The sequence below is a fragment of the Alternaria postmessia genome (assembly GCF_024291825.1).
Source record: "Alternaria postmessia strain BMP 2775 chromosome Unknown scaffold_69, whole genome shotgun sequence".
Classification (NCBI taxonomy): Eukaryota; Fungi; Ascomycota; class Dothideomycetes; order Pleosporales; family Pleosporaceae; genus Alternaria; species Alternaria postmessia.
Window position 1 is genome coordinate 27,729 of NW_026260142.1, and position 23,932 is coordinate 51,660.

A 23,932-nucleotide genomic window follows, 5' to 3' on the forward strand; every position below is an offset into this window, starting at 1 on the left:
GAAAGTCCCGAAGGCTCCGGCCGAGCATAGTTTGTATGAGAGTCGAAAAATAGGTCACAATATTTTCATCTCCGGTCATCTTCTGCTTTCAGTCGTTCCTTCAGGGTGCGTTCAGAAATATCTCTTGGGGAGGATACAGTAGAGATAGAGCTCATCAACAATTGACTTTCCGTCTTGAACGAATGAAGCTGACGCTCGCCGTCCGCTTGCGACGAATGGAAAATAAGCACGCGTGACATTCGCGCCACCAGCACTGTTGTATCAAAAGTCTCCAGTTTCTTGTCTACGCGTCGTCGGGAGTCATTGATGGACGTTTTCGGGCTTGCATCATTGCCTCTTCGATTGGATAGTTTGCTACATCATACCCCTAGTTTTCTTGGGCACTTCAGTGTATCGTACGATCCTGTCACTTACAAGAAAACGGAATGTTTATCAAGTCACAACTTTCATCTCGACCTCGGATCATGTCGTACCCGGAGCCTAGTGTGTCATGAAACCAAGAGACCTCCGACTGCAGATTCTGCAAACGCCCACTCAGTTGCGCGAACGTCCAAACAACTCCCTGATCATTTTGACATCATCTCGGCCTCCGATGGTCGTTGTGGCTTGGGCCTGAGGCTCATGGCTGCCATGATATCCGGGCACTACTCTGTATTGGGCCACTGAAACATTGCCCGCCTCACACCCCTAGCATGCATATATGTATCCCCGCCGAGGAAGCGAGCTTCAACACTGCAATACTCCTGCAGCCTGACCTGCTACATACTCTCCGACGGTTCCTGTCAGGCCAAGACTTTGACGAGCGGATCCACGCTTCGGTGCTTCTTTCTCGTCTTTCATGAATCTGATTGGTCTTTTCCGTGCTGCGCCTCATCGCGCACATGGATCTGGCCCGGTAACGTCTACGCCAAGCACTGTCAATGCTATCTAGACGGCGGAGAGACAGCTGTAAGTGTTCGAGAGAGGTGGGGGAACAGTGTCGTCGTCACCCTGCCTAGCCGCCTAGCCGCCTGAAGGCATCCTTGACAAGGCGAAAACGATGCCGGGAATCCATCAAACACCACCAAGTATGGAACTGCTCCAGATGATCTGTTTGCTTCTAGGGGTACGGCCTGAATCTTCTCCATGCCGTAAGAGCCGATCAAGGTACATATATCATGAAGTCCCGAATCTAACAAATTCTGCCCACTCTTCATCAAGTCGTCTTCAAACAACCACATTCTTTTCTCCAAAGTGCCGTGCACTAGTGTTTAATTTTATTGAGCTGAGCTCTTCATTCTCTCTTTTTTCCATTGTAATAACGAAGACTCAAGTTCCATTACTGTCCTTCTAGATCAACCCAAACACCCATAATGAAGACCATATACCCGCTTCTTACGCTCCTTTCGGCAGCTGCCGTCGCTGCCGGTCCTCTTCCTAGGAACGCAAAGCTGGCTGCTCGTATCAACATTGACGTTCCGTCCCGGGTTGTAGCGCGCACCGAACATCCGGGCGAGGCTGCGCCCGCCCCAGCAGTTGATCCGGCTAAGGCTGCCGCTGATGCTATGGAGTCAATGCATGTAGCTGAAGCAGAGGCCAAAGACAAAGCCCACCAGGAGGCCGCTGCAAAGATGGAGGCCGAGCATCAGGCAAAGGCCGAAGCAGAGGAGAAAGCACATCAGGAAGCGGCAGCAAAGATGGAAGCCGAGCACCAAGCCAAGGCAGAAGCAGAAGAAAAGGCTCATCAAGAGTCTGCCGCTGCTATGGAAGCCATGCACGTTGCCTCTGAGCAGGCCAAAGCTTCCGCTCACAAGGCCTCCGCAGATGCCATGGAGTCTATGCATGTTGCGTCGGAGAAGGCTAAGGATGCAGCCCATAAGTCCTCTGCAGACGCCATGGAAGCCATGCACGTTTCCAAGGAGTTAGCCAGTATCTCAGCAGCAGCCACTACCACCGAAGAAGTTGCAGCGACAACTACAGCCGAGGCCATCACTCACGAAACTGTTGCGCCAGAGACTACAACTATGGTCGAACAGACTGCGGCCCCCATGGTCACCCAACATTCCATGCCACCGCCTCCGCCTGCCGCTGAGATGCCTCCTCCACCGCCTGCTGCGGAGATGCCTCCTCCAGCTGAGATGCCCGCACACACAACTCAAGCAGCACCAGAACACACCATGCCTCCTCCACCTCCTCCTGCCGAGATGCCACCGCCAGCTGAGATGCCGGCTAAGGAGACGCAGGCGGCGCCAGAACACACTATGCCCCCTCCCGCTGCTGTCACTGTTGTTCCTGAAGCTCCTGCGGCTGGTAACATGTCCATGACCCACCCAGCACCACCAGCGCCTATGGTCACTGAGAGCTTTTCCTTAGTAATGGGCGAGGCCGCGAACTCGACCAAGCTGGTCGCTTCGTCCACTGCAAATGCTACTGCGCCTGCGGCCACCGAGACGCCCAACGCGGCTGAGGAGGAAAAGAAGAAGGCTGAGGAAGAGAAGAAGGCCGCTGAGGAGCAGGCCAAGCAACAAGAAGAAGCTGACAAGAAAGCAGCCGAAAAGGAGAAGAAGGCGCAAGAGGAAGCGGACAAGAAGGCCAAGGAAGAGGCTGACAAAGCTGCTAAGGAAGAGGAGAAGAAGGCCAAGGAGGAAGAAAAGAAGGCTGCTGAGGAACAGAAGAAAGCCGAGGAAGACGCTAAGAAGAAGGAAGAGGCTGACGCTAAAGCCGCTGAGGAAGAGAAGAAGAAGCAGGAAGAGGCTGACAAGAAAGCTACCGAGGACGAGAAGAAGCAGCAGGAGAAGGACAAGGCAGAGCAAGAGCAAGCTGGACAGCAAGACGGAGCTGAACAAGACGACAAGGAGGGTGACCAGCAAGACGAAGCTGAGGAAAGCGACGACGAGGGCGAAGCAGACCAGCAGGACGACGCTGCTAAAGCGGAGCCAGTCCCTGCTGAAGAGCAGAATGGCCAGTCTGCAGCACCCGCGGTACCAGCCCCTGCTTCTGGCGACGCTGTCGTCGAGTACCCAGCTGGGTTCCTCACCTCTTCCGCTCGCCGGCGCGCTGAGATGGCTAACATGCCTATGAAGCGTGGTATGAGGGTCGTCGCCTTCTAATCCATACGAGAAGCTGAATGTTCAAGATCTTGAGATTTAGTTAGAGGCGCGCATCTGGACATGCACAAGATTTAGAAGATGTTTGAGTATGTAGTGTTTTGAGTAGATATGAGTAATTACAATGAGAAAAGTCACTACTACCTAAATGAGATATTGCTCTGTAGCTTAGATATTCACTAATAAAGTAGTAGTATTTATCTCCAGGAACAATTGTTGGAAGTACAACCCATAGGAAAGTTCCTCATGACGCCGGAGTAGAGGCTAAGAAAGGACTAGCTTCTCCCACTTCTTCTTCCCCTTCAATGACTTTCCGCTTTTCTGCTGAGTGCTTGGTGTCTTACCTACACCAGTCGCATACGTCTGCTTGGTGTCACTTGCCTTAACTTCAGTCTTGCTAGCCTCAGTCTTGCCTCTGAACGCAGCAGTAGCCATGCTGCTGCTTTTGATGTTGGCCATGCTCGTCTTATGCGGCCTTGACAAGGCTGGAAATGCGTGATCTTGGCTTGCCCTTGCCTGTGCTGAAGCAGGTGTTGTCGTGGAACGAATCTCGGCCCATACACTTTTCGGTGGAAGAAATTGAGGGCATATTGAAACTAGTAGGTGGTGACTGTAGCTTTGTGTGGTCTCCTGAGGCGTTGACTGCGCTTATTGAAATTGAGGTCGAGACACTCGTCACTTGACCACCACTAGTATCATCTTCATTACTCTTTGAAACAGCTGACACATCGCTCTCCTGATCATCAGATTGCCCTTGCCAGTTGTGAGGCTTTACGAATTCCCATAGATTTACTGAAGGGGGCAGGCGCGATCGTTTTGATCGTCTTGGGACATGTGGCGGTGAAGCTTGCGACGGATCGACCCATGAACGTCCTACTTGAGAGGCCAGGTCTTTAGGAGGCTGCTTTTGTGCCGCTTGTAGCAACCGGTTCCTTACTCTAGGGTCTGGATGAGTTGACGCCATGTCTCGAGCAGACTCCCCTTGCCCAGATGCATCGGGGTTTGCACCTTGCGCTAGCAGCGTCTCGACGATTTGGTAGACCTCTTGATGCAGCTCCCTCTTACGAATCTCGCCTCTGCAGGTATCATATGAGATAATGTTGTATAGCGCCGAATCAAGGTAGCCCGTCTGTTCCATTTGGAGCTGTGTTTTCAATTGAGCGAGATAATCGACAACCTTGACGAGCTTTGCGGCTACAGCTAGTTCCATGATAGCTGCAATATAACCTTCCTGGTGCCACTCGGTTGATGTCACAGACGGCAACCGCCGTAGGATGACATGCTCGTATTTCCTAACCAGTTCTGACGGAAGTGATCGGAAATCTCCTTCAGAAGCCACCCGAAAGAGCTCCTTTGTGACGGAATCACTGGGCTCATTGACGGAATCCAGAGCTTGCAAAAGCCGTAATACAATATGCTCGTGTCGCTCGGTTATGGTTACAGAAAGTATTTGAAGGCTGTCCTGAACGACCGGGCTCGCGCCAGCTTGCAGGAGCAGTTGTACCAGACCTTCGTGACCGTGATATGCTGCATGTAGAAGTGGCGTAGATACAAGTGTGCGTAACTTTTTCTCGTAACAACACACAATATTGCGTGCAGAGATTGCGTGGACGTCTGCACCAAAATGCAGGAGCAGTTTGGCCATCTCTACGTCACCATGCGATGTAGCGATTGATAAAGGCGAAAATGTCAAGCACACCTCGCTAAAGCACACGCAGTGCATAGAACACTGAGGACTGTAGAATCTGAGCCTCGGTTCGTGATAAATACGTGCTTCCACATCCGCGCCCCTCTGCAATAGTCTTTTTACCATCCCTATCCTTCTCTTGTCAAGAGCAGATTTCATCAGCCTGACACTCCGCGTGCGTACCTCCTCGCGCAGGATGGCGTCCATAACAAGAGGATAGAACCGATGGCTTGCTTGTGCGAGTTGGCTTAGATATATATTTCCCCCATTTCCCGGATCTCCCAGATATCCTGGATACGCAAGGTTTCCCAGATGCGCAAAGTTCCCCAGATACGCAACGATTCTCAGTACGATATCGTCTGGTAGAGCGGCGAGTCTGCTGACATGTGTTCGAGAATAGTCGAGGGCGAAGTCGAGAAGGCGGTGGTTGACTTGACTGAGGCGCCGGAGGTAGGCAGGGCCGAGCAATGCAGCAAGCTCGAGAAGAAGCTCATTTGGGAGCTTGAATAGTCCTTGTGATACGTTCGCCATGTTGTAGTTATGGGTCCGTCTATGGAGTCAGGGAAAGTGGAATCGTACGTCTCGGGAACCAGTTCAGAGATGGTCACGTCAGTTGCTTATAGTACCGTGTACACGAGTCGTCTGAATGTGTGCAACGATGGAATCGTAAGATCCATTAAATGGGAGAGAAAGACTTGCTGACGCGATCGCGATATGGTCTGTGCACAAGAGTAACTTCCCCTACAGCTGGTGCCTATACAGCCTGCATCAGTGCGTTCTGATTAGATCAATGGCCGCACTACATACAAGGGAAAGAATGAACAGTATGGAAATGATAAGCTCTACCTTGCAGCTCCTAACAGAAGAACTTATAAAGATAAACAGCATTGTAGACTTCTAGATCTTCTATCCACGCCTACATACCTCTTGATACGCTTTATTGTAGTAGGACGGAGTACTACCTAGGTATGGTCTGAAGAGATGTTCAGTTTCTCTCTTTGATGTAGTGGCTGTACTACTCACTCACTTATCATTGTTGTGACTTCTTATAACTTTCGAGCTTAGGCTTGAGTCTCGATGTGCTTTATCGCCACAGACATTAGTACTAGACTGGACTCATGCTTGCATGTGGAGAGTGATCAGAATCAAGAGGTAAATGCAATGTGATTCTCCGAAATGCCCATCCATACCATGCTACCAAATGCTAAAGTCGACCTGGTATCCCCGCTCTTAAACAATCCAACTTGCACAAAAACGCCTAAAATGGGAGATGTTCACAACCTGTCTTTACTGCAAATTTCCAAACAAACCCCAGATCGTCCATCATGAAATGAATCACGACACAACCACACAGATTAACGCCAACCAATCCAAAACATGAACGCTTGCTCAGATATGAACACCCACAAAACGCTAAAAGAAAGCCTAAAAGAAGGAGTTGAGAATGAATGAACAGACACATACAGAGACATTAAAATGATACTAAACTTGGTATGAAGACAGATAAAATGAATGGCAAAGTAGTTAAACGGTGTGACTTGATGAATGGAAAGGAGTAACGAATGAACGCTCTCAATGTCAAACTTTTGGTCCTTGCGAACCGAGACCTAAGTCTTCTTCTTCTGCTTCTCATGTTCGCGCATGGAAAAATCGATGGAGTGCTTAAAAGGAAATGGACTGAGAGAGGTAGGCAGAGAGATCGTTCGATGCGCGATGTTTGTCATCTTCGTCACCGTCGGACTCTTCTGCTGGTGACATGTAGTCATCGAGGAAGGGGTCGTGTTGTGAAGCCTTTCGTGGCAGCTTATCCTTAGATGATGAGCCGACAGTGCTTGTTTTCTTAGATGCTTTCTTCGAAATGTGTTTGGCTTCGGCTGAAACAACATCCATGGAATCCACGGGTTTTGGACCTGTGTTTGAAGAGACTGGAGTACGACTACTGGCTGGTCGGATGGTGGTGTTCGAGTTCTTCTCTTCCAAAGCTTTGTCTTGAACATCTTCAACCTTCAGTACATTTGACGGTCCAACACTGGGTATTGGTGGAGGCGGCATCGATGTGCGCGCCTCTTTCTGCTTCTCTTTCTTCTGCGGCGATGCTGGGATGGTAAATATCGGTATGGGCTCTGGCTTAATCTCTAGCTCAGCTCCACGGACACCATCGCCAAATACTGGGCCACTTTTCTCATCCCATAGCCGCTCGTCGATTCTTGCCTCGTCTTCACTGGAGAAGTTTAGGTCTTTGATGCTTTCAATGCTTTGGCGCATGCGCTCGCTTTCGAACGATCTCCGCTCAGGCTCGCCAAAGCCAGAATCTTGATGCAGTGGCATACGGTATCCTTGTGCGACTGAGAAACCCGTTCCAGTTCTCCGCGAGGCTTCCGGACGGTCGAAGACGGAGAAACCAGTGCTGACCCGTGATGGGGGTGCAGTGTTGGAAGCGGAAGAGTCCATGGCAACGTCGTACTCCAGGTTGGCGAGCACGGCAGAATCAGGTATATGAAACTGCCGGCCCTCGTAGTAGTCTGGCGTAGCATCTAGCTCCGAGGGGGTGTGATCTGGTGGTCCTTGTGATAGCTCATGCACTCGACTGCTAAAGGAAGTCTTGTTTCCAATCTCTCGGTCACGGCCGCGGTCAGACGATTCTTGTAGACTGCTTTCCATGGAATGTGGCTCAGTTGGCTGGAGCCCACTGACAAAGGAGACCCTTAGAGGAGTGTCTTCGGCTGATCTGCTACCTAGAAATGAATTCTCCATCTCACTCGGTGGACCGGTGAGGTGTATATCTTTCGGCTCCTGTGTGGTAAAGTCGTGGACGTCAAGGTCGGCGCATCCCCTTTGGACAAGTTTGGTATCACCATCGATGTAAATTTGCTCCCATCTCGTCTCTCGACTGGCTGGTAGACTTGCAAGCTCATTCTCAAGTTCTGAGTCGTCGAGCGACATGACGGAACGGTGAGCAGGGTAAGGCGAGTATTCACTCCGTCCAGTCCTGTTGCCAATGCTCAAAGGGCCAGGGGAGCGTCCACGATCTGAGCCGTTGTTGGGAATGATATATGAGCCAGAAGATGCGGGATACTCTGTACGGGGCACATGAATCTCCTCGAACGACGACTGCTGCCGTGAGTGGCGGCGGTGTTTCGATATGTCCTCGAGATCAACTGCCGTCCTGGGGTCGATATACTCCTTGTCGCTCCTGTGCGTAGAGGCGCTGTTTCTGATAGCAGCCTTGGGCTTAAAATCTCTATCTAGTACATCCTCTGGGAACCGTTTGAGAAGGTTTGCTGCTGATGGTCTCGCTCGGGGCGAGTCACTAAGGCAGGCTCTGATGATGTCGCGAAAATACACTGGAACATCGGTGTTTGGCCGATCGAGTGTGCGGGTCAGTGGCTTTTGCTGGCGCTCCGGCTCGTCTTGCTGTTCTGCTAGCGCCCACAGCACCATACCGAGTTGGTAGAGATCCGACTTAACACCAATATATATCGATATTCGTTGTCCGCTTTCGATAAGCTTGGCTAGCTCAGGTGGTTCCCAGCCGACAGGGCAGCCGCGACGGTTGATATCAATGATTTTCGCATTGTCGTCGTTGTCTATGACGATGTTGGAGAGTGTAAAGTCGCCTTGTACAAAGCCGGCTTCGTGGATCTCGGATAAACCTTCGATGATCTGTCGTGCCCATCGTTCACGTCGCTCCCAGTAAAGTTGGCCTGTTGGCTTGAAGTCATAGATCATATCCACCAACGCGCCTTGCTCAGCATAGCTGATTAGCAGGCCTTTAATAAGCTCGTTCTGCTCGTCAACTATCACACCTTCGAATCTGATGACGCATTTGGATTCTTGCACGCTGATCAAAGCATTGATCTCGTACAGAAACTCTTCGACTGCATCTGGGCCGGGAATCTCCTTCTTGATGTATGTCCTGTTATTGACCGAGACTTTGTACACGAAGCCTGAGATGTGAGAGTCGAAGGTGACTGCGTTCTCCCGGAAGCGCTTGCAGTCTAGGTGCTCGATTGCTGACGTGGATGGGTACGGAATGATCTCATTAATATCCTCAGTAACGTGCACATGGAGTTGACCATCCGTTGTTTCGAGCTTGAGATTCGTGACAGTATCGTAAAATTGAATGCTCGCCAAGGAGTCACGGATCGCTTCGTAGATTCGGGAGCTCTTATCGCGCTGGTAGTGCAGCGTCTTGAGATCAGACTCGAGTGAGTCGGGCTCTAGGTGTCTGTAGTCGCACGATACTGTAACTCTCCTCCATTTGTTTGGCTGCTCGGCGAATGTGACGAAGAACTTTTCGCGATCCGACATGTCTCGGAAGTGCATGCTGAGGTTCAGGATCCACTTGGCCTCGAGCTCCTCCTGTAACTGTATATCGTCAATGTCCGAGCCTGAGCGATGCGAGCCGTGTTCCGAGAAAGCATCGGCTACCTCCATTGGCGGCAGGGGCGGGGGCGGCGGCCTCCCTACTGGAGGCGGCCCCTCGACGGTGGACATTTCGCCGGCAGACATGTAGTCTTCAGGTTCTTCTATGCCGTAATCCACCTGCCGTGCGCCTGCGGGTATGTTGGAGTCGGGTCCTCCGCCAATTGTGCGTTCCCCGCGTTTTATATCTGCAAATGACTCAGCCGCTCTCAACGATGCCGCTCGCAGTGAGTCGGCCTCTCGCAATGACTCGACTTGGAATGATTTGACTCCTCGCAATGAATCCATCTCCCGCAATGACTCCTTCTCCTTCTCACTGTTGCTCTCATTCGGACTCAGGACGTCAGGGGCAGACATGGAAGGCATGGACATTGGAGGCGGCGAGGGGTTTCGTTTCGAGGGGACGGAGCTCTTGCGGTCTTCCGAGACAGCTCTTCGTGGTTCGGTCTCGGGTACCTCGAGCAGATTGTCTCTCTTCTCGCTCTGCATGCGCTTAAAGGTCAGGGGTCTAGGCAGCCCTGGGATGACCTTCTTGCTGCCTCTCCTCCCCAGCAGCCCACCACTCGAGTGCGGCCTCTTCATCTCCTTCTTCTCCTCCTTGTTCTCTTTATTGGCACCAGCCGCCTGCTTGGCAAACTTGGTGGGCGAGGGCGGCGGAGTGTGCTCGTCCTTCTTCAGCCAGGAGCCGATCTTCTGGAAGTTGAGGCGGTCCCACATGCTCCTGTGCTCGGCCACTTCGGTGCGCGCACGCTGCCGGCTGGCACTCCTGCTCGTGTCGCCATTGTCGGCTGATAGCAGCGGCATCTTCTGGTAGTCAGGCTCGGCTCTCCCAGCCTTCTTAACCCCCTCGGCCAGCCTTCACGGTGCGAGGAAGGAGCAACGCAGGCAGGCGTGAGGTGAGCTGCCGTGTGGTTGCGCTGCGGGGGGAGGTCCCTTGTCGGATATGGATGGATTGGATTGATGCTATCGATTTGGCGCCGGCTGCATGCTGTGTCGCGGTCGTGTGTAACTGTGGCTTCCGACGTCCATGGATCTAGTTCATGCTCCGTGCCACTCTACTTCCCTCGCAGATTTCGACGGCTGCAAATTCTGCACGACAATCTCAGTGGTAATGACGAAAGTACCGTCTGTGTCTAATGTTGACGCCCAAGCGACATGCGCAGCTGTTGGCGCCTAACCCTAATGACAGACAAACGGACCGTGGTTGGCGAGCAGCGACGCTGCTGATGATGAGGCTCAGCGGCGGAGCAGGCAGTAGTAGGGCGACTTGGGGCAGGCTGACGTCCGGATGCGAGTGGAGGCGGGCGAGGGCGGCGGCGACGACGACGCGATGCAATGTGCGATGATGAGTCGTCCCAAGTAAGATGGGATGGATGCGACTGAGGCTGGGGCCGTCGGACCAATCAGCTCAGCTAAGGCACAAGTCCCCAGGCGGGCGAACGGTCGAACACGGCGTTAGCGTATTCCAAGTAAAATGCAGCAAATCAAATATTCCAGAGGCGAGGCGTCGGCACCTCACACACCCCTAAAGCCTTCGGTCCCAAGTCTCATGAGCAAAAGAGAAGCGGGGAAGGGAGACAAGAAAGAATAATATTCAGAGAGAACAAATTTTGCGCTGTGCAGCTGCCCCCTATGTTAGGCCATGTATCTTCTGTACAGCTGGCGGTCAAGCGCCAACACCACATTGGACAGAAAAGGCCCTCTGCCTGCAGCATCCGCAGCAGCAAAAACCCGAATCTGGTCCCTCGATCGTCAAATCAGGCACGAGTGCGCCCTGGGTCCCGCCGTGACATACCACCGATGACATACTGATTGGTTCCTGCTCGCGTGTGACAGCCACTCTAACAACCTGCGGTGAGAGTCACACACATCTCACCGTCGCATCTTGCTCTACTGCGTCGTCAACCACCCTTCCCTCCTTCTCCCTCCTCAACCCTGGAAAAAACCAGTATATTAAACCCAGCTGTTGGTCGCTTTGCTCACCCTAGCTCAACCGTCGCCCCTCATCAATTCTTCAAATCACGATATGAGCAAAACCCCTCATTTGGGCCTGCATACATTAGTCCACGCGTAGACGAGGGCAGCTACTGCACCTCATGGTACTTGCGGGAAGGTACTCCGTCGTCGCAATGAGTACACGAACTGCCCCACTCAACCTGTCGCACAGAGTCCGTTCCGGCAAGCTTCGAGTAAAGCTGCTCCTGCACGTCGGAGGGATGTCGCTCGCTAATGTATCTCGATCCTTCACTTGCGTTGTGGTTCCGCCTCAGTTCCCAACAATTTGTAGACAGCCATGGCGAAGCATCGAGGCATTGACAAAGGACCTACACCGTGATATACGCCTCACCCAGCCCCTTGCGCCTCTAAACACTTTTTCCCCAGCCCTGTTACAAGTTCTCTCATTCACTTCACCGGAGCGCGCGATGCCGCCGCACCATAGCCTCCCCAAGACGCCGACTTCGACAATCTGGACCAAAAACAAAAGTGAAGCTTCCACCGCAAAAAAGTCTGACGACGACTTCAGCTTGCTCTCAACCCCTGACTATGATTCGTTCCCTCCAGTTCGCAGTATGCGTTGTCCCTTCTTCGTACTACATATACAAGGCGCCCGTTGACACGTCAATGTGGTTCATGCACCAGACGAAGGAGTCGAGGGCTAACGCACAAGAGCTGCGCGTAAGGCGCTGAAACACAACCACATGCACTACCAACAGACGCCGCTGAAGCGTTGGCATATTCTCCTGTTCTTCTTTAGCCCCATCGTTTTGCATGTGGCTTCAGACATGTGGCAGTTGCGTCACAGACTGTATAATGTTACGGTGATATGCACTGCAGTGCGCTAAGCATATCGCGGCATTCTTGAAATTCATCTTCTAGGCCAAGGAGACTCGATTGATAATGATTACATGGTGTAACCGTCACGAGAACTCCCGTTGCAGATACGCGCAGTATTCCACGATCCCCCTGCCACGCGTGGTGGGGTTCATGCACGAAAGGTACGGAAACCTACGAGGGGTTGGGAAAACACATCATCGGTACGTACCTGAGACACTGCCAGCGAACGGTCGAGACCCTGAATATGTAGCTTAAACGATGCTAGTGTCGTTAGAAATTTTGCGTACCACGGCAGTTGAACGTGAAAATAATTTTGTATCAAAGCCAGCGTAAGTGACACGAGTAGTTAGGTACGGACCGTCCCGCTGTCAGGATTTTGGAAAGCGGAAGAGCATAGAAGGGATCATGCTGGATATGCTTCCTTCTTACCCGCTCACATATCGTGACCATCTATCACTTCGCTCATCTTTCGATGCTGGACCGCACATTGAGAAGAGAGAATTGTTATCATTCATTATCAATGCAGTTCAATCGTAATGGCGCTTTGGCCAATGCTTATGCAAAAAACGCCCTTAATGCGTTGCGCTGCTGAGCTCGCTGTTCGCTATATCTTACACATATCCTGTCCTAGAGGCGAATCGCTCAGTCGTCGTCCTCACCAGACTCTTCCTCTTCCTCTTCCTCTTCCTTCTTCTTCTGCTCACGCTTCTTGCGGTCGCCCTTCTTAGACTTAAGTTCCTTCTCCCACATCTTGTTTGCGGCGTCTTTGTCGAGGTCTGGGAAGACAATGTCGAAGACTTCCTTGTACCATTGCACAGGACGACCTTCTATGCCTTCTTTGATGTTCTGCGATGTGTCAGCAAATGCACTGTTCGTCATTCGAAGTGGGAAAACATACCTCGGGCAGCTCGAGCCAGTCGCTCATGTTGTCGTGTGGGAAGATGACCGTCTTTGCGCCTGCTCTCCGTGCAGCAACAGTCTTTTCGCGTAATCCACCAATTCTCAGCACCTTACCAGTAAGAGTCAGCTCACCAGTCATGGCGACATCGTCCCTGATCTTCTTATCAAGTGCCAAACTGAGCATGCTGGTCGCCATGGTGATACCGGCGCTTGGTCCGTCCTTTGGTGTACCGCCTTCGGGGCAGTGGAGATGTATTCTGGCGTGCTCGAAGAATTTGTTCTTGGGGAATTCGCGGGCAAGAATGCTCTTGGCGAACGAGTACGCTACGCTCGTCGACTCCTTCATGACGTCTCGAAGAGATCCACTGCGCTCAAGACCAGGTGTTGATGATGCTGAGAGTGCGTTCTGAAGGATAGACTCGATGTAAAGGGCTGAGCCACCCATTGATGTCCACGCTAGACCCATAGCAACACCAGGTGGCGTGAAGTCGTAGAGGCGATCTGAAGTGAAGATAGCTGGTCCGACGTAGTCCTTCAGATTGTCCTTGGTGATGGAAACGTGAACAGAGTCTGGAATCTTGAGCGCGACGCGCGGCTTCTCCGTTGTCTGTTCTTCGATGTTCTCTGGAGTTTCTTTGAGATCGCTCTTGTCCTTCTCCGATTCCTTTTGCGCAGCCTTGCCCTCTTCAGTAAGCGCTGCAGCTTCTGGGAGTGCGTCTTCGCCTACATCGGTGACAATCTTCAGCGCTGACTTGCGGTATACCTTTTCGATATGCTTCTTAAGGTTTCGGACACCAGACTCGCGACAGTACTTGTTGATGAGTTCAACAATCGCGTCGTTCTCGAGAACGACATCAGCGTCCTTCAGTCCGCTCATCTCCTTCGCTGCGGGTGACAGGTACTTCTCAGCAATTGCAATCTTCTCGTCTGAAACATAGCCGGATAGTCGGATCACCTCCATACGGTCGAGTAGTGGCTGCGGGATCGTCTCATCCATGTTTGCTGTGCATACGAACAGAACCTTTGACAGATCGACAGGTACATCGAGGTAATGGTCCAAGAAACTGTTGTTCTGCTCTGGGTCGAGCAGCTCGAGCAGAGCTGATGCTGGGTCACCGTGGTTGCTATTGCGTCCGATCTTGTCGACTTCATCGATCAACACCAGCGGGTTCTCAGTTTGACATTTCTTGAGAGCTTGGATGATACGTCCGGGTAGCGCACCAACGTACGTCCTCCGGTGACCCTTGATCTCTGCTACGTCGTACATACCACCGACACTGAAGCGGTAGTACTGGCGGTTCAGAGCACGAGCAATGGACTTTCCGATCGACGTCTTACCCACACCTGGTGGACCAACCAAACAAAGGATCTTTCCTTCAACTGTGCCGCGCAGTTTTCCGACGGCGATGAACTCTAGAATGCGGTCCTTGACGTCCTTCAGACCGTGGTGATCCTCGTCCAAGACTTCTCGCGCATGCTGGATACCGAAGTTCTCCGCGCTACGCAGACCCCAGGGTAGCTGTGTGAGCCAGTCGAGGTAGTTGCGGGTGACGTTGAACTCTGATCCGTTTGGCTCCAGACCCTGCAGCTTGCTCATCTCCTCTTCGAAGACCTTGCGCACGGCTTCAGGCATGGCAAGCTTGTTGGCCTTCTCGTTGAATTTCTCAATCAACTTGTCCTTGCCATCCGATTCGATACCAAGCTCTCGCTTGATGCCTTTCATCTGCTCCATCAACATGTACTCGCGGTGCTTCTTTGTGACCCTGGCATTGACATCGTCGGCAACCTTCTTTTGCAATTCAGCGCTGATGAGTTCCTTCTTGAGTACTTCCAACGCCTTGCTAAGACGCTTCTCGATATCCATCTCTTCAAGCGCGTCCTGGAGTTCGTGTGACTCAGCCTGTGCAACTGCAGCTGCGAAGTCAGCAAGCTTGACGGGATCTTCGCCAACGTTCATGGTAGTATGAACGGAGAAGGTCGACACATGATCGCGGAACAGCGGGTTGAGCAGTGCGACGCCCTTGAATGTGTTGACAATCTCGTTGACCAAAACCTGGATTGTCTTGTTGGTCTTCAAATCGAATGGCTCCTCAACCATGTTCTCAACATCGGCAATGCTGACGTTGCGACCCTTGAGGATGGTGGGTACCAACGCTCCCTGAGCTGCCTTGGCCTCCTCTGTTGCCTCCTCAAAGCTAGCAACAACATCTCCCTTGTTCTGCGGGGCAGCTGCCTCAGGCTCTGGGGTATCCACATTCTCTTCCAGAGTGCTTTCAGCCACCGATGACTCCTCCTTGGCTTGTGGTGGCGACTTGAGCCCAGTCATCTTGATGCGGCGGTGTGGGTAGAGGACGCATGTCATGGCAAAGTTGTCATCGCCGCCTACAGGGAATGCGCTCGTGACTTGGCAAAAGGTTCCCACGTCGTATACCTCGCTGGGATCATGAATGACATCCTTGTCGGCAGTATCGTCCTTGAACATAAAGGCACCAATGTAAGGCTGTCCTCGCTTGACCATGTCCGCAATCGCTTGTCCAACCTCCCTATCTCTGATGGTGATAGCCTTATAAAATCCGGGGAATAGAGGGCGCTTGACGAGCGGTATTGCCATGACTTGAGGGTAGACATCGGGTATCGAGGGCTTGACGAGCGCTCTGTCGTTGCCCTTCCGTTTCTTGCCACCGCCATCACCGCCCGAACCACTTCCTCCTGCTGCGCTGCCTCGTCCAGAACTCGCTCGTGGGGGTATTGGCTCAGGCGCATCACTCTTGCCCTCGAGCTCTTCTGCTCTTTGCTGCTCCTTCAGCTTCTTGGACTCTTCTGTTTCTTCCTCCTTCGTTTCCTCTAGCGGCTCCGGTGGCGCCTTCGAATCGTCTTCCTTTCGTCTACTCAAAGATGTGGAGAAGCTGCGGTATGCGAAGAGTGCCGCGGGCGGCGAGGAGCATCGTGCGTGTTGTCTCGCGACCAGCGATGCTGTGCATTGGGCAGGGAGATGTCGCGATGATGCTCTGGTAGTGATATTCCTAGCATTTGAGCGCGAAGCCTGGCGAAGGGCTGCCCGCCACGGCAAGCTCTGGCTCTGGAACATGACGATGGGACGTTATGCGGGCGTAGATAAAGGTAATACTATACAAAGAATGAAAAGAATGCACGCAGAATCACGTAGCACCCGTGTATTACCCACAAAGTATAATAAGGAGTTTGTGCGATGTACAATGAAGAATGACAGGTTGTAGTGGCGGCGTATGAATTGCTCAGCGACTTCCGAATCTCGACATCATCACCGCCCAAGCTCCTCCGATAGCCCCGATGGCAAAACCTCGGCAACACGCGACACTGCCATTCCCCCTTCCAAATACCATCGATCTCTCAATCGCCCACCCGTTCTGACATCAACATCAATCTGAATCCCTTCTCTAAAGTTGTTCTTTTTATCCTGCGCGCCCTCATTCATTGTGCCACACTTGGTAAAATTCCGACGTCGGCTTCTTCTCACGCTCGTCCGTCTACATTTCCAATCTAGTAGAACATGATCGAATCCAATAGAAAACAGCGAAGAACGCCCGCCCAGGGTTGCTTACCAAGTACAATATATACGCGACTAATACATCTACTACCGCAATCGTGCTAGGGCCATTGGTAGAGACATGTCTGTCCGTGTCGTCTGTTGACCTGAGTAACCGATTCGAGTATCGCGCGTGCATGCGTTATACATTGTCTTGTAGACGTGCACGCCGAACACCGACTTGCTCAAGTCTTGGCCCGCGACGAAGCTCAATGCACTAGAGGGATGCCAGCCCCAGGAAGCTTTGATTGTGGCCACACGCGTGGGCCATTGAGGCCTGGTACCGATCCAAATCGTCGCGAAACCCATCGCGTGCTCACGTGAGGGCACACGAGAGCATTTTTCGAAGCCATGCCTTCGCGTATTTGCTGCACTAACACGCGTATATGTCAACAAGATTCAAGCATCGGTTCGTCTTGGGCTATCTCGCTCATGAGATACTCTGAACTAGCGCCAAGATCGTCACGGGTTGTGCTGCCGATAGCAATACGGAAAAGTCTGATAGTATCGAACGCTGCGTCTGAAAGATTGCATTACAGCTCCATGTCGACTATATAAAACTGAATGGCTGGCATGATGTCACAGTTCGTATACCAAGACGGCGTTGCTCCTGGGCCATCATGTGCGATCTCGCCGAGATGGCGGCGACCAAAAAGCAGAACAACCGGTCTATCCGCAATTGGTAATCAACGATGGAGCGACAATTGGGATAGAAGATCCGCTAGTCTTCTCTTGGCTTTTCCAAACCTTGCGTCAGTTAGTGGACGATCTTCCCACGCCAATGGTAAGTTTCAAGGTATGGTCACGCTAACGTCATTGTGTTCCACTGATTTCAACGGTATGGGGTCCGGTCCGATGGCGAACGCTGTCACACGGTCAGCAAACGGTAACTACTGTGCTATGATATCACTTTTCATGTTCATCATACTGTTCTACTTTGCTGATGCAACAGCCTTCAGTTCACTTCAACCACGTCTCGAACTTCGTCTGCTCTATGGTCTACTAGCGTTTTAGCAGCGAATCATACATCATGTCAAATCCCTCATCACTCCATGAAGACAAAGGTATGGTATGTCCGCAATTGATCTGCAAACGCCTTTGCTAACGTTCCTCAGATAGTGCATCTTTACCCCAGCGTAAGAGGGAAGCGCCAACGCGAATGAAAGATGGAAAGGAGGTTGAGCTCCACACGTGGAATGGCCCTCAAGACCCCGATAACCCGTACGTGCATCATCTCATGGCGTGAATCAAGCGCTGACCAAAATCAGGTTCAATTGGTCTGCCAAGTACAAATGGTTCTTGACAATTACGGTTTGCTTTATCTCCATCTTGACAGGTCTCCCCGCTGGATCCTATGGTGCTGGTAACGAATGGATGGCAACTCGCTTCAGCGTTCAAAATGAACCTTTTCCGAATCTCTATTGGGCAACGTGCAGCTGGAACATGGGTGCTGCTCTTTTCCCACTTCTGTTCGTACCTTTGACCGAGAACACTGGCCGTATGCCCGGCTACTTCGTAAGTTACTGCATTGACCATAGACAACAAGCCATTCTAACAAACTGGAAGGTTGCGTACATCGTTTTCGAGTTGTTTTTGTTCGGCTCTGCCTTTGCTGACAACTTTGCAACGCTCGTTGTTACCCGATTTTTCGGCGGTGGTGCATCCTCGGTTTCCATCAACATTGTTGGTGGTAGCATCAGTGATGTATGGAAAGGTGACAAGGCTCGAAGTCTGCCAATGTCCATCTTTGGGTTCACGTCTGTCGCTGGTATCGCTCTCGGGCCGTTTATTGGTAGTGCAATTGTGCAGATTGGCTATCCGTCTACTGGACTGCAATCTCCATGGCGCTGGTGTGTATCTCCCCGTACTTGACTTACATCGCTGACACAGGTATAGGATCTACTATATTCAAATCATCTACAATGCCGCGCTCATTCCCGTCTTCTACATCATCCTCAAGGAGACCCGTGGCGACGTCATCCTGAAGAAGCGCGCTCAGAAGATTCGCAAAGACACAGGCCGTGAAGTCTATGCGGAATCCGAGCTCGACAAGCCTTCGATAGCCAGCCTACTCAAGGTCTCCTTCATGCGACCCACAAAGATGCTGCTCACCGAGCCCGTCGTTACTTTCTTCACGCTATGGATTAGTTTCGCCTGGGGTATTCTGTTCCTGTTCTTTTCCTCGGTAGTACAAACTTTTAGTGCAAGCTACGGTTTTGGCACCTTTCAGACTGGTAAGAACTGCCCATGCACGAACTGCATGTGAAACATATACTGACTCCGTACACGTACCTTCTAGGTATGATTCAACTAGCCATCACTGTCGGAGCGCTCATTGGCACACTCATCAATCCAATACAGGATTGGCTGTATCTTCGAACTGCATCCAAGAACCAAGAACGTCCTGGGAAGCCCATCCCGGAGGGCCGTTTGTACACCAGTATCCCTGGCTCGCTGCTCTTTACTGCTGGTCTGTTCTTATATGGATGGACATGCAGACCCTCTATTCACTGGATTGTGCCTGCGATAGGAATCTGTATAGTGGGTGTAGGCATCTACTCGATTTACATGGGAGTAGTCAACTATCTCACCGATGCTTACGAAAAGTACGCTGCTTCTGCGCTTTCCGCCGCATCTCTTGGCCGTAATTTGTTCGGCGCCTTTCTACCTCTGGCTTCCTACTCGCTTTTCCAGAACCTCGGTTTCGGCTGGGCAGGCAGTTTACTTGGCTTTGTTGGATTGGCACTGAGTCTGGTGCCGGTGGTACTCCTGATAAAAGGCCGTCAGATCCGGGCAAAGAGTCCGTTCATGTCCGAAGCTATGTTTGACGATGGCGACGATGACGAAGAGGCGGAAGGCAAGAAAGCTAGTCATAGTCATCGGGGTACTTTTGGACCAGCGGGTGTTGCTGGCGGACCGCCCGGTGGAGTGGACGATGCTGTTTAGAGCACAACACGAGCGATGTAAGAGAGGTCGCAACGTTTCAAGCAATCTTTGTTTATGGGTTGAGCTTTGGATCTGTGCAAAATATGGAAGTTGCTAACATAATTACCGAGACGATAAGATCAGGTCATGAGAATACAATAAAAAACGACAGAGGGCCGTGCCAGCAGAATACCTAAAAGTGAGAAGGCCTCAAGCCTTCACCATACCGACGGTCTTCGTCGAGACGATCTTAGCTGGCGTCTGCAACAACGTCTGTTCATTTCCATCATCCGATCCTTCATCACCAGATTCGTCGTCCGATGTACCAGCATCAGAAACTTCGTCGTTGGAGACTTCAGACTCGGAAGGCTCATCTTCTGAATGTTCGTCCTCTGAGTGGTCGTCTTCCGAGTGGCCGTCATCAGAGTGCGCATCCTCGTAAGCATCGTGATCACCGTCCTTCTCCACCCCAGCCTCGCTTTCGTTCACCGACTCCACCGTCTTCTCCCCCGCACCGCCACGCATTCTCACCGCATCCTCATCCTGTCCGTTTCGATGTCTCCAGTCTTTATCTTCATCGTCTGGCTCTGACATCTCCTCTGGCTCAGCCGCGAACACCATGACTCCACCTCTCAGCCCCGGTCCGGCATGCTCCCCGAACAGCATCAAATCCGCAGAATCGCTCTCCGTCTTCTTTTCCGAAGATGAAGACTTACGACCAAGTTTCCCAAGTGTGCGAGATGCAAACGAGGACTTGCGTTCGGGTTTTCCAAGATCAGAGATCGAGTGCTTACTACTCTGACTATCCGCGGAAGCACGAAACTCAGCACTAAATTTGTTGTTGTTGCGCTCGGGATGGCTGAGGCTTAGACGACTGTCTGAGCTGAGTCGACTGTCATTGCTGGAAGCGTTCGAGAGTCGCTGGGCTTGGGATCGGCTCTCGATGTTAGATGAGCCTGAGGATCTCTGAGTCGGCGCGAAAGACACTTTGGGATCTTGAGTAGAGGTGAATGGGTTTTCTGGAACATCTCGAGAGGTGCGTCTTCCATCATGGTATTTGTAAGAACAGCCTGATGATGCTGATGTTTTGGAGCCATCCGAACGTCTTGCCGTACTGTCAGAGAATGGCTTCGCGACCTTACTTATTTCGCTACTGTCCACGTCTCCCTCATCAGTATCATCGTTACCGTTACCTTCAGCGATTGGAGCCATCGTTGCATTGATGTCTTGTCTTTTCCGGTCATTCATACTCATACTTCTTGACATGCCACTACGACTGCTGCTGGGCTTCTTCTCCGCTACAGAGTCGTTGGCACATGAAGTCTTATCATTAGCGAAAGTGTAAGCCCTCTTAGGAGATCGCGGGAGAGGCCTCTCGCGACTCTTTCGCGCACTTTCCGACTCGGTAGATGAATTCGATCTTCGGCTAGCGGACGGTCGTCGAGAGCGAGAACCATTTGTATTACACAGGTCTTCATCTTCTGTCTTGGTAACCCCTGCCAATGAGCGGGCTCTTTCTTCATTCTCCTGTCGTTTCTTTTCTTCAGACAGCTTCTGCTGTTCTGCCATGCGCTGGTTTTGCTCTTCTGCCTGTCTTCGCTCTTCTGCTTGACGTTCTTCTGCCTCCCGCTTCTTTCTGTCTGCCATCTGCTCCTTAGCTTCAAGAATCTTGCGGCGTGCCTCGGCTGCTCGGTCAAGCGGTTGAGGCAGCTTGATGATATCTGTGCCTATACTTTTTTTGCGCTTGACATATGACGCTGGCCTTTCGATATTCACATCGCTGGCATCGACGGCTGTGATCGTACTGTCAAAAGAATCCCGCTTGCTTGGGCGTTTTGCGACGTACGCAGACGAAACCTTAGCCTTTGCCCATTCTTTGGTACTGCTGCGAAGGTCGATATCCTGTAAGACATCGTTCTCGAAGTCTGCAGGCTCACGAAGTCTTTCCGGTGCTGTTGCGATCAGTGACTTCGACATCTTCTTCTCTACCTTGCGTCGCGAGGGTTGTAGCTCGCCCTTGTTAATCTTGTCCCATATGTTCGCCGCTGCTATTTGTGCAGAGTCGTATGCGGTATTTGTAGGCTCAGCCTTTGGAGAGTTCCGCGTTACTGTTCGCACAGGCTTTGGAGATACTAATCCGGGCTGATCTACCCTTGAGTTTCCGTAGCCATCTGTTGCAAAGTTCCATAGCCTTCCTGCATGTAAATCTTGTGTTTGAAACTCATCTAGCCCATTTTCTTTTCTTTTACCTCCTGTGGCATCCTTGGAAGATGAGAAGACCCGACCAGGCGGGCTAAAGAGACCCTTGCCCCCTGTATACTCAATCTCAGAGATACGCGGAAGTGCTTTCGTGACAGGGGCGACATGTGTAGGGACTACGTTCTCGGGACCATACCACTGACCGCTCTGATACGTCCGGTCTGGAGGCTCGATATCGTGTAGTTGGATTGATGGTTGTTTGTGATGCTCGAGATTTTCGATGTGGCGGGTGCGCTCCACGTCTGGCACTGCGAAGCGCACGCGCTTGTATGCGTGATAAATGTAGTACGTGCCGAAAAGTGCTACAATGACTACAAAACTGACGATGATCGTGGGAATTATCGCTAGCGCCATGGTGTGCGAACAATAGTGCTTCTAGCAATGACTACGCTCAATAGGATGCCCGAATGAAGTTATGAAAATAAGATTTCAGAAAATGATGTGGGTTGGAGAGAAGCATCGAAGGGAGAATGCCAACATGGTCTTCACATATAGTCAGTGATGAAACTGCAAAATTCAATAGCCGTCGTAGCATGTAAAAGCACTTCATTACGTGGTGCAAACAGTTTCAATCCTCTTTGTTCAGTGGGAATACCCAGATATCTTCAATAAGAGATCCAAAATCTATTCAGCATTTCACGTGGCTTGCTCCAAGTGGCCCTTGAATGTTTTCAGGCATGTATCCCAAACCCACTGCGTAGCCATTTGCTTCTCACACTGGATGGCCAGTCCGACAGTCAAGTTCTACTCATGTGCCATCTCCATCAACTACTACTTGTGGGATTCTATCGTATTGTTCTTTCGTTCTAGCGTGACGAGCTTCACAGCCTGAGATGCAGCGAAGTGACACTCCGAATTGAGCGATTAATTTCTTTGCAGTAGAGCATAGTTTAACGTCGAGACTACATAGGCATGTAGCGGAGTCAAGCAAACGCCACGTATCACAGGTTGCATCTCTCTATGAGAGAAAAGTCGTGATTCTGGCGTTAACAATTTGCATCTATTGAATCTGACACTACCCTGCTGCGTGGAGACACCGCGTATTGGTTGAACCACCTATTCGTACCCTACACCTTTGGCTCACTTCTCCTCTGGTGGCCCTCGCGCCGAAGCGATAATACCGCTGGTGATGGAATCAGGAATCAGGTTGAAGACTGTCGATTGAATCTTGTTGTTCCAGCCAACTACACGAGCGGATTCGTTAGCTTCGTATACGTCCACCGCAACCTTCGCTACATCCTCAGGCTGATCGATGCCAACTTTGTCGATGGCACCTCGCGTTTCGCCATGCCCCTGCCCATCGAGATTGGTCGCAGTAATGCCCGGAACGACACAAGCTACTCGGACGCCGGTTTCAAGATTTTCTTGATGGACCGCTTGGGACCATGACATAAGGAATGACTTGCTAGCCGCATACATTGCCGTGTATGGAACTGCTTGGTACCCAGCAGTCGACCCGACATTCAAGATGCCACCCTTGCCTTGCTTTATCATTTCTGGCATGAAACGGAGGCTTAGATCAACGACGGCACGGACCATAAGATCGACAGTAGCCAAAGAGGTGTCGGTCTCAGGGTTACGTGCGAAATAGTACTTCCTGGCGAAGCCCGCGTTGTTTACAAGTAGATCAACTGTCCAACCCCATTCTTGCACTTGCTTTTGTACATTTTCAGGACCTTCTCGTTGGCTCAAGTCGGTTTTGATCGTGCGCACTGTCGTTCCTGTTGTAGAACCCTCAATCTCGCTGACTGTTTCGGCCAGTCTTCCTTCATTTTGAGCAACAAGAACCAGTCGACGGACACCTCTCTTCACGAGTTCTTTTGCGATTGCACGACCTATCCCAGAGGAGCCGCCGGTCACGAGTGCGGTCGTAGCGGAGTAGTCGATATCCTGCATGGTCGGGAATCCTCGATAGAGATTGCAATGTGATTTTGAGATATGCTGTTCGCTTTGTTCCAGGGACTTGGTGACAAACTGGAAGATATGAATTTTTTGAGAGCCGTTGAGGTGTAGATCGAGTAGAATGTGTTGTGACCTGCTGTCTGGATGTCTGACATGATGGTCATACTACGAAGGCTTTATAGCCTTGAGTCCATGGAACGAAGACAGCAGTCGGAGTCGCTTGCATCATAGAAATGTATGACGACGGACAGAGCGCTATCAACGCCACGATCTGTCTGATGGACAGGCATTGTAGTCCGCACCTACTGGTACCATGTACGCAGCTTTAGAGTAAGTAATGGTGTAGTG

At 51.5% G+C, this 23,932-nt stretch overlaps 7 protein-coding genes across 7 annotated transcripts; 2 read left to right on the forward strand and 5 right to left on the reverse strand.

Annotated features, from left to right (window-relative positions):
- Positions 1–1,352: 1,352 nt before the first annotated feature.
- On the forward strand, positions 1,353–3,089 carry J4E82_008484 (uncharacterized protein; the record flags this gene model as incomplete). Its single annotated transcript, XM_051734715.1, has 1 exon — positions 1,353–3,089. One exon carries the CDS (start codon positions 1,353–1,355, stop codon positions 3,087–3,089), a length of 1,737 nt encoding a protein of 578 aa, XP_051585499.1.
- Positions 3,090–3,552: 463 nt separating this feature from the next.
- On the reverse strand, positions 3,553–4,731 carry J4E82_008485 (uncharacterized protein; the record flags this gene model as incomplete). Its single annotated transcript, XM_051734716.1, has 1 exon — positions 3,553–4,731. One exon carries the CDS (start codon positions 4,729–4,731, stop codon positions 3,553–3,555), a length of 1,179 nt encoding a protein of 392 aa, XP_051585500.1.
- A 1,704-nt stretch (positions 4,732–6,435) lies between these two features.
- J4E82_008486 (uncharacterized protein) lies at positions 6,436–10,002 on the reverse strand (the record flags this gene model as incomplete). The annotated part of the gene is made up of 2 exons (XM_051734717.1): positions 6,436–9,406; positions 9,500–10,002. The coding sequence occupies 2 exons, from the start codon at positions 10,000–10,002 to the stop codon at positions 6,436–6,438; spliced, it is 3,474 nt and encodes a 1,157-aa protein (XP_051585501.1).
- A 2,673-nt stretch (positions 10,003–12,675) lies between these two features.
- PIM1 (ATP-dependent Lon protease pim1) lies at positions 12,676–16,021 on the reverse strand (the record flags this gene model as incomplete). The annotated part of the gene is made up of 2 exons (XM_051734718.1): positions 12,676–12,879; positions 12,932–16,021. 2 exons carry the CDS (start codon positions 16,019–16,021, stop codon positions 12,676–12,678), a joined length of 3,294 nt encoding a protein of 1,097 aa, XP_051585502.1.
- Positions 16,022–17,528: 1,507 nt separating this feature from the next.
- On the forward strand, positions 17,529–19,444 carry J4E82_008488 (uncharacterized protein; the record flags this gene model as incomplete). The annotated part of the gene is made up of 6 exons (XM_051734719.1): positions 17,529–17,562; positions 17,614–17,719; positions 17,767–18,013; positions 18,065–18,348; positions 18,395–18,732; positions 18,798–19,444. The coding sequence occupies 6 exons, from the start codon at positions 17,529–17,531 to the stop codon at positions 19,442–19,444; spliced, it is 1,656 nt and encodes a 551-aa protein (XP_051585503.1).
- Positions 19,445–19,633: 189 nt separating this feature from the next.
- On the reverse strand, positions 19,634–22,036 carry J4E82_008489 (uncharacterized protein; the record flags this gene model as incomplete). The annotated part of the gene is made up of 1 exon (XM_051734720.1): positions 19,634–22,036. One exon carries the CDS (start codon positions 22,034–22,036, stop codon positions 19,634–19,636), a length of 2,403 nt encoding a protein of 800 aa, XP_051585504.1.
- Positions 22,037–22,762: 726 nt separating this feature from the next.
- On the reverse strand, positions 22,763–23,578 carry J4E82_008490 (uncharacterized protein; the record flags this gene model as incomplete). The annotated part of the gene is made up of 1 exon (XM_051734721.1): positions 22,763–23,578. One exon carries the CDS (start codon positions 23,576–23,578, stop codon positions 22,763–22,765), a length of 816 nt encoding a protein of 271 aa, XP_051585505.1.
- Positions 23,579–23,932: the final 354 nt, after the last annotated feature.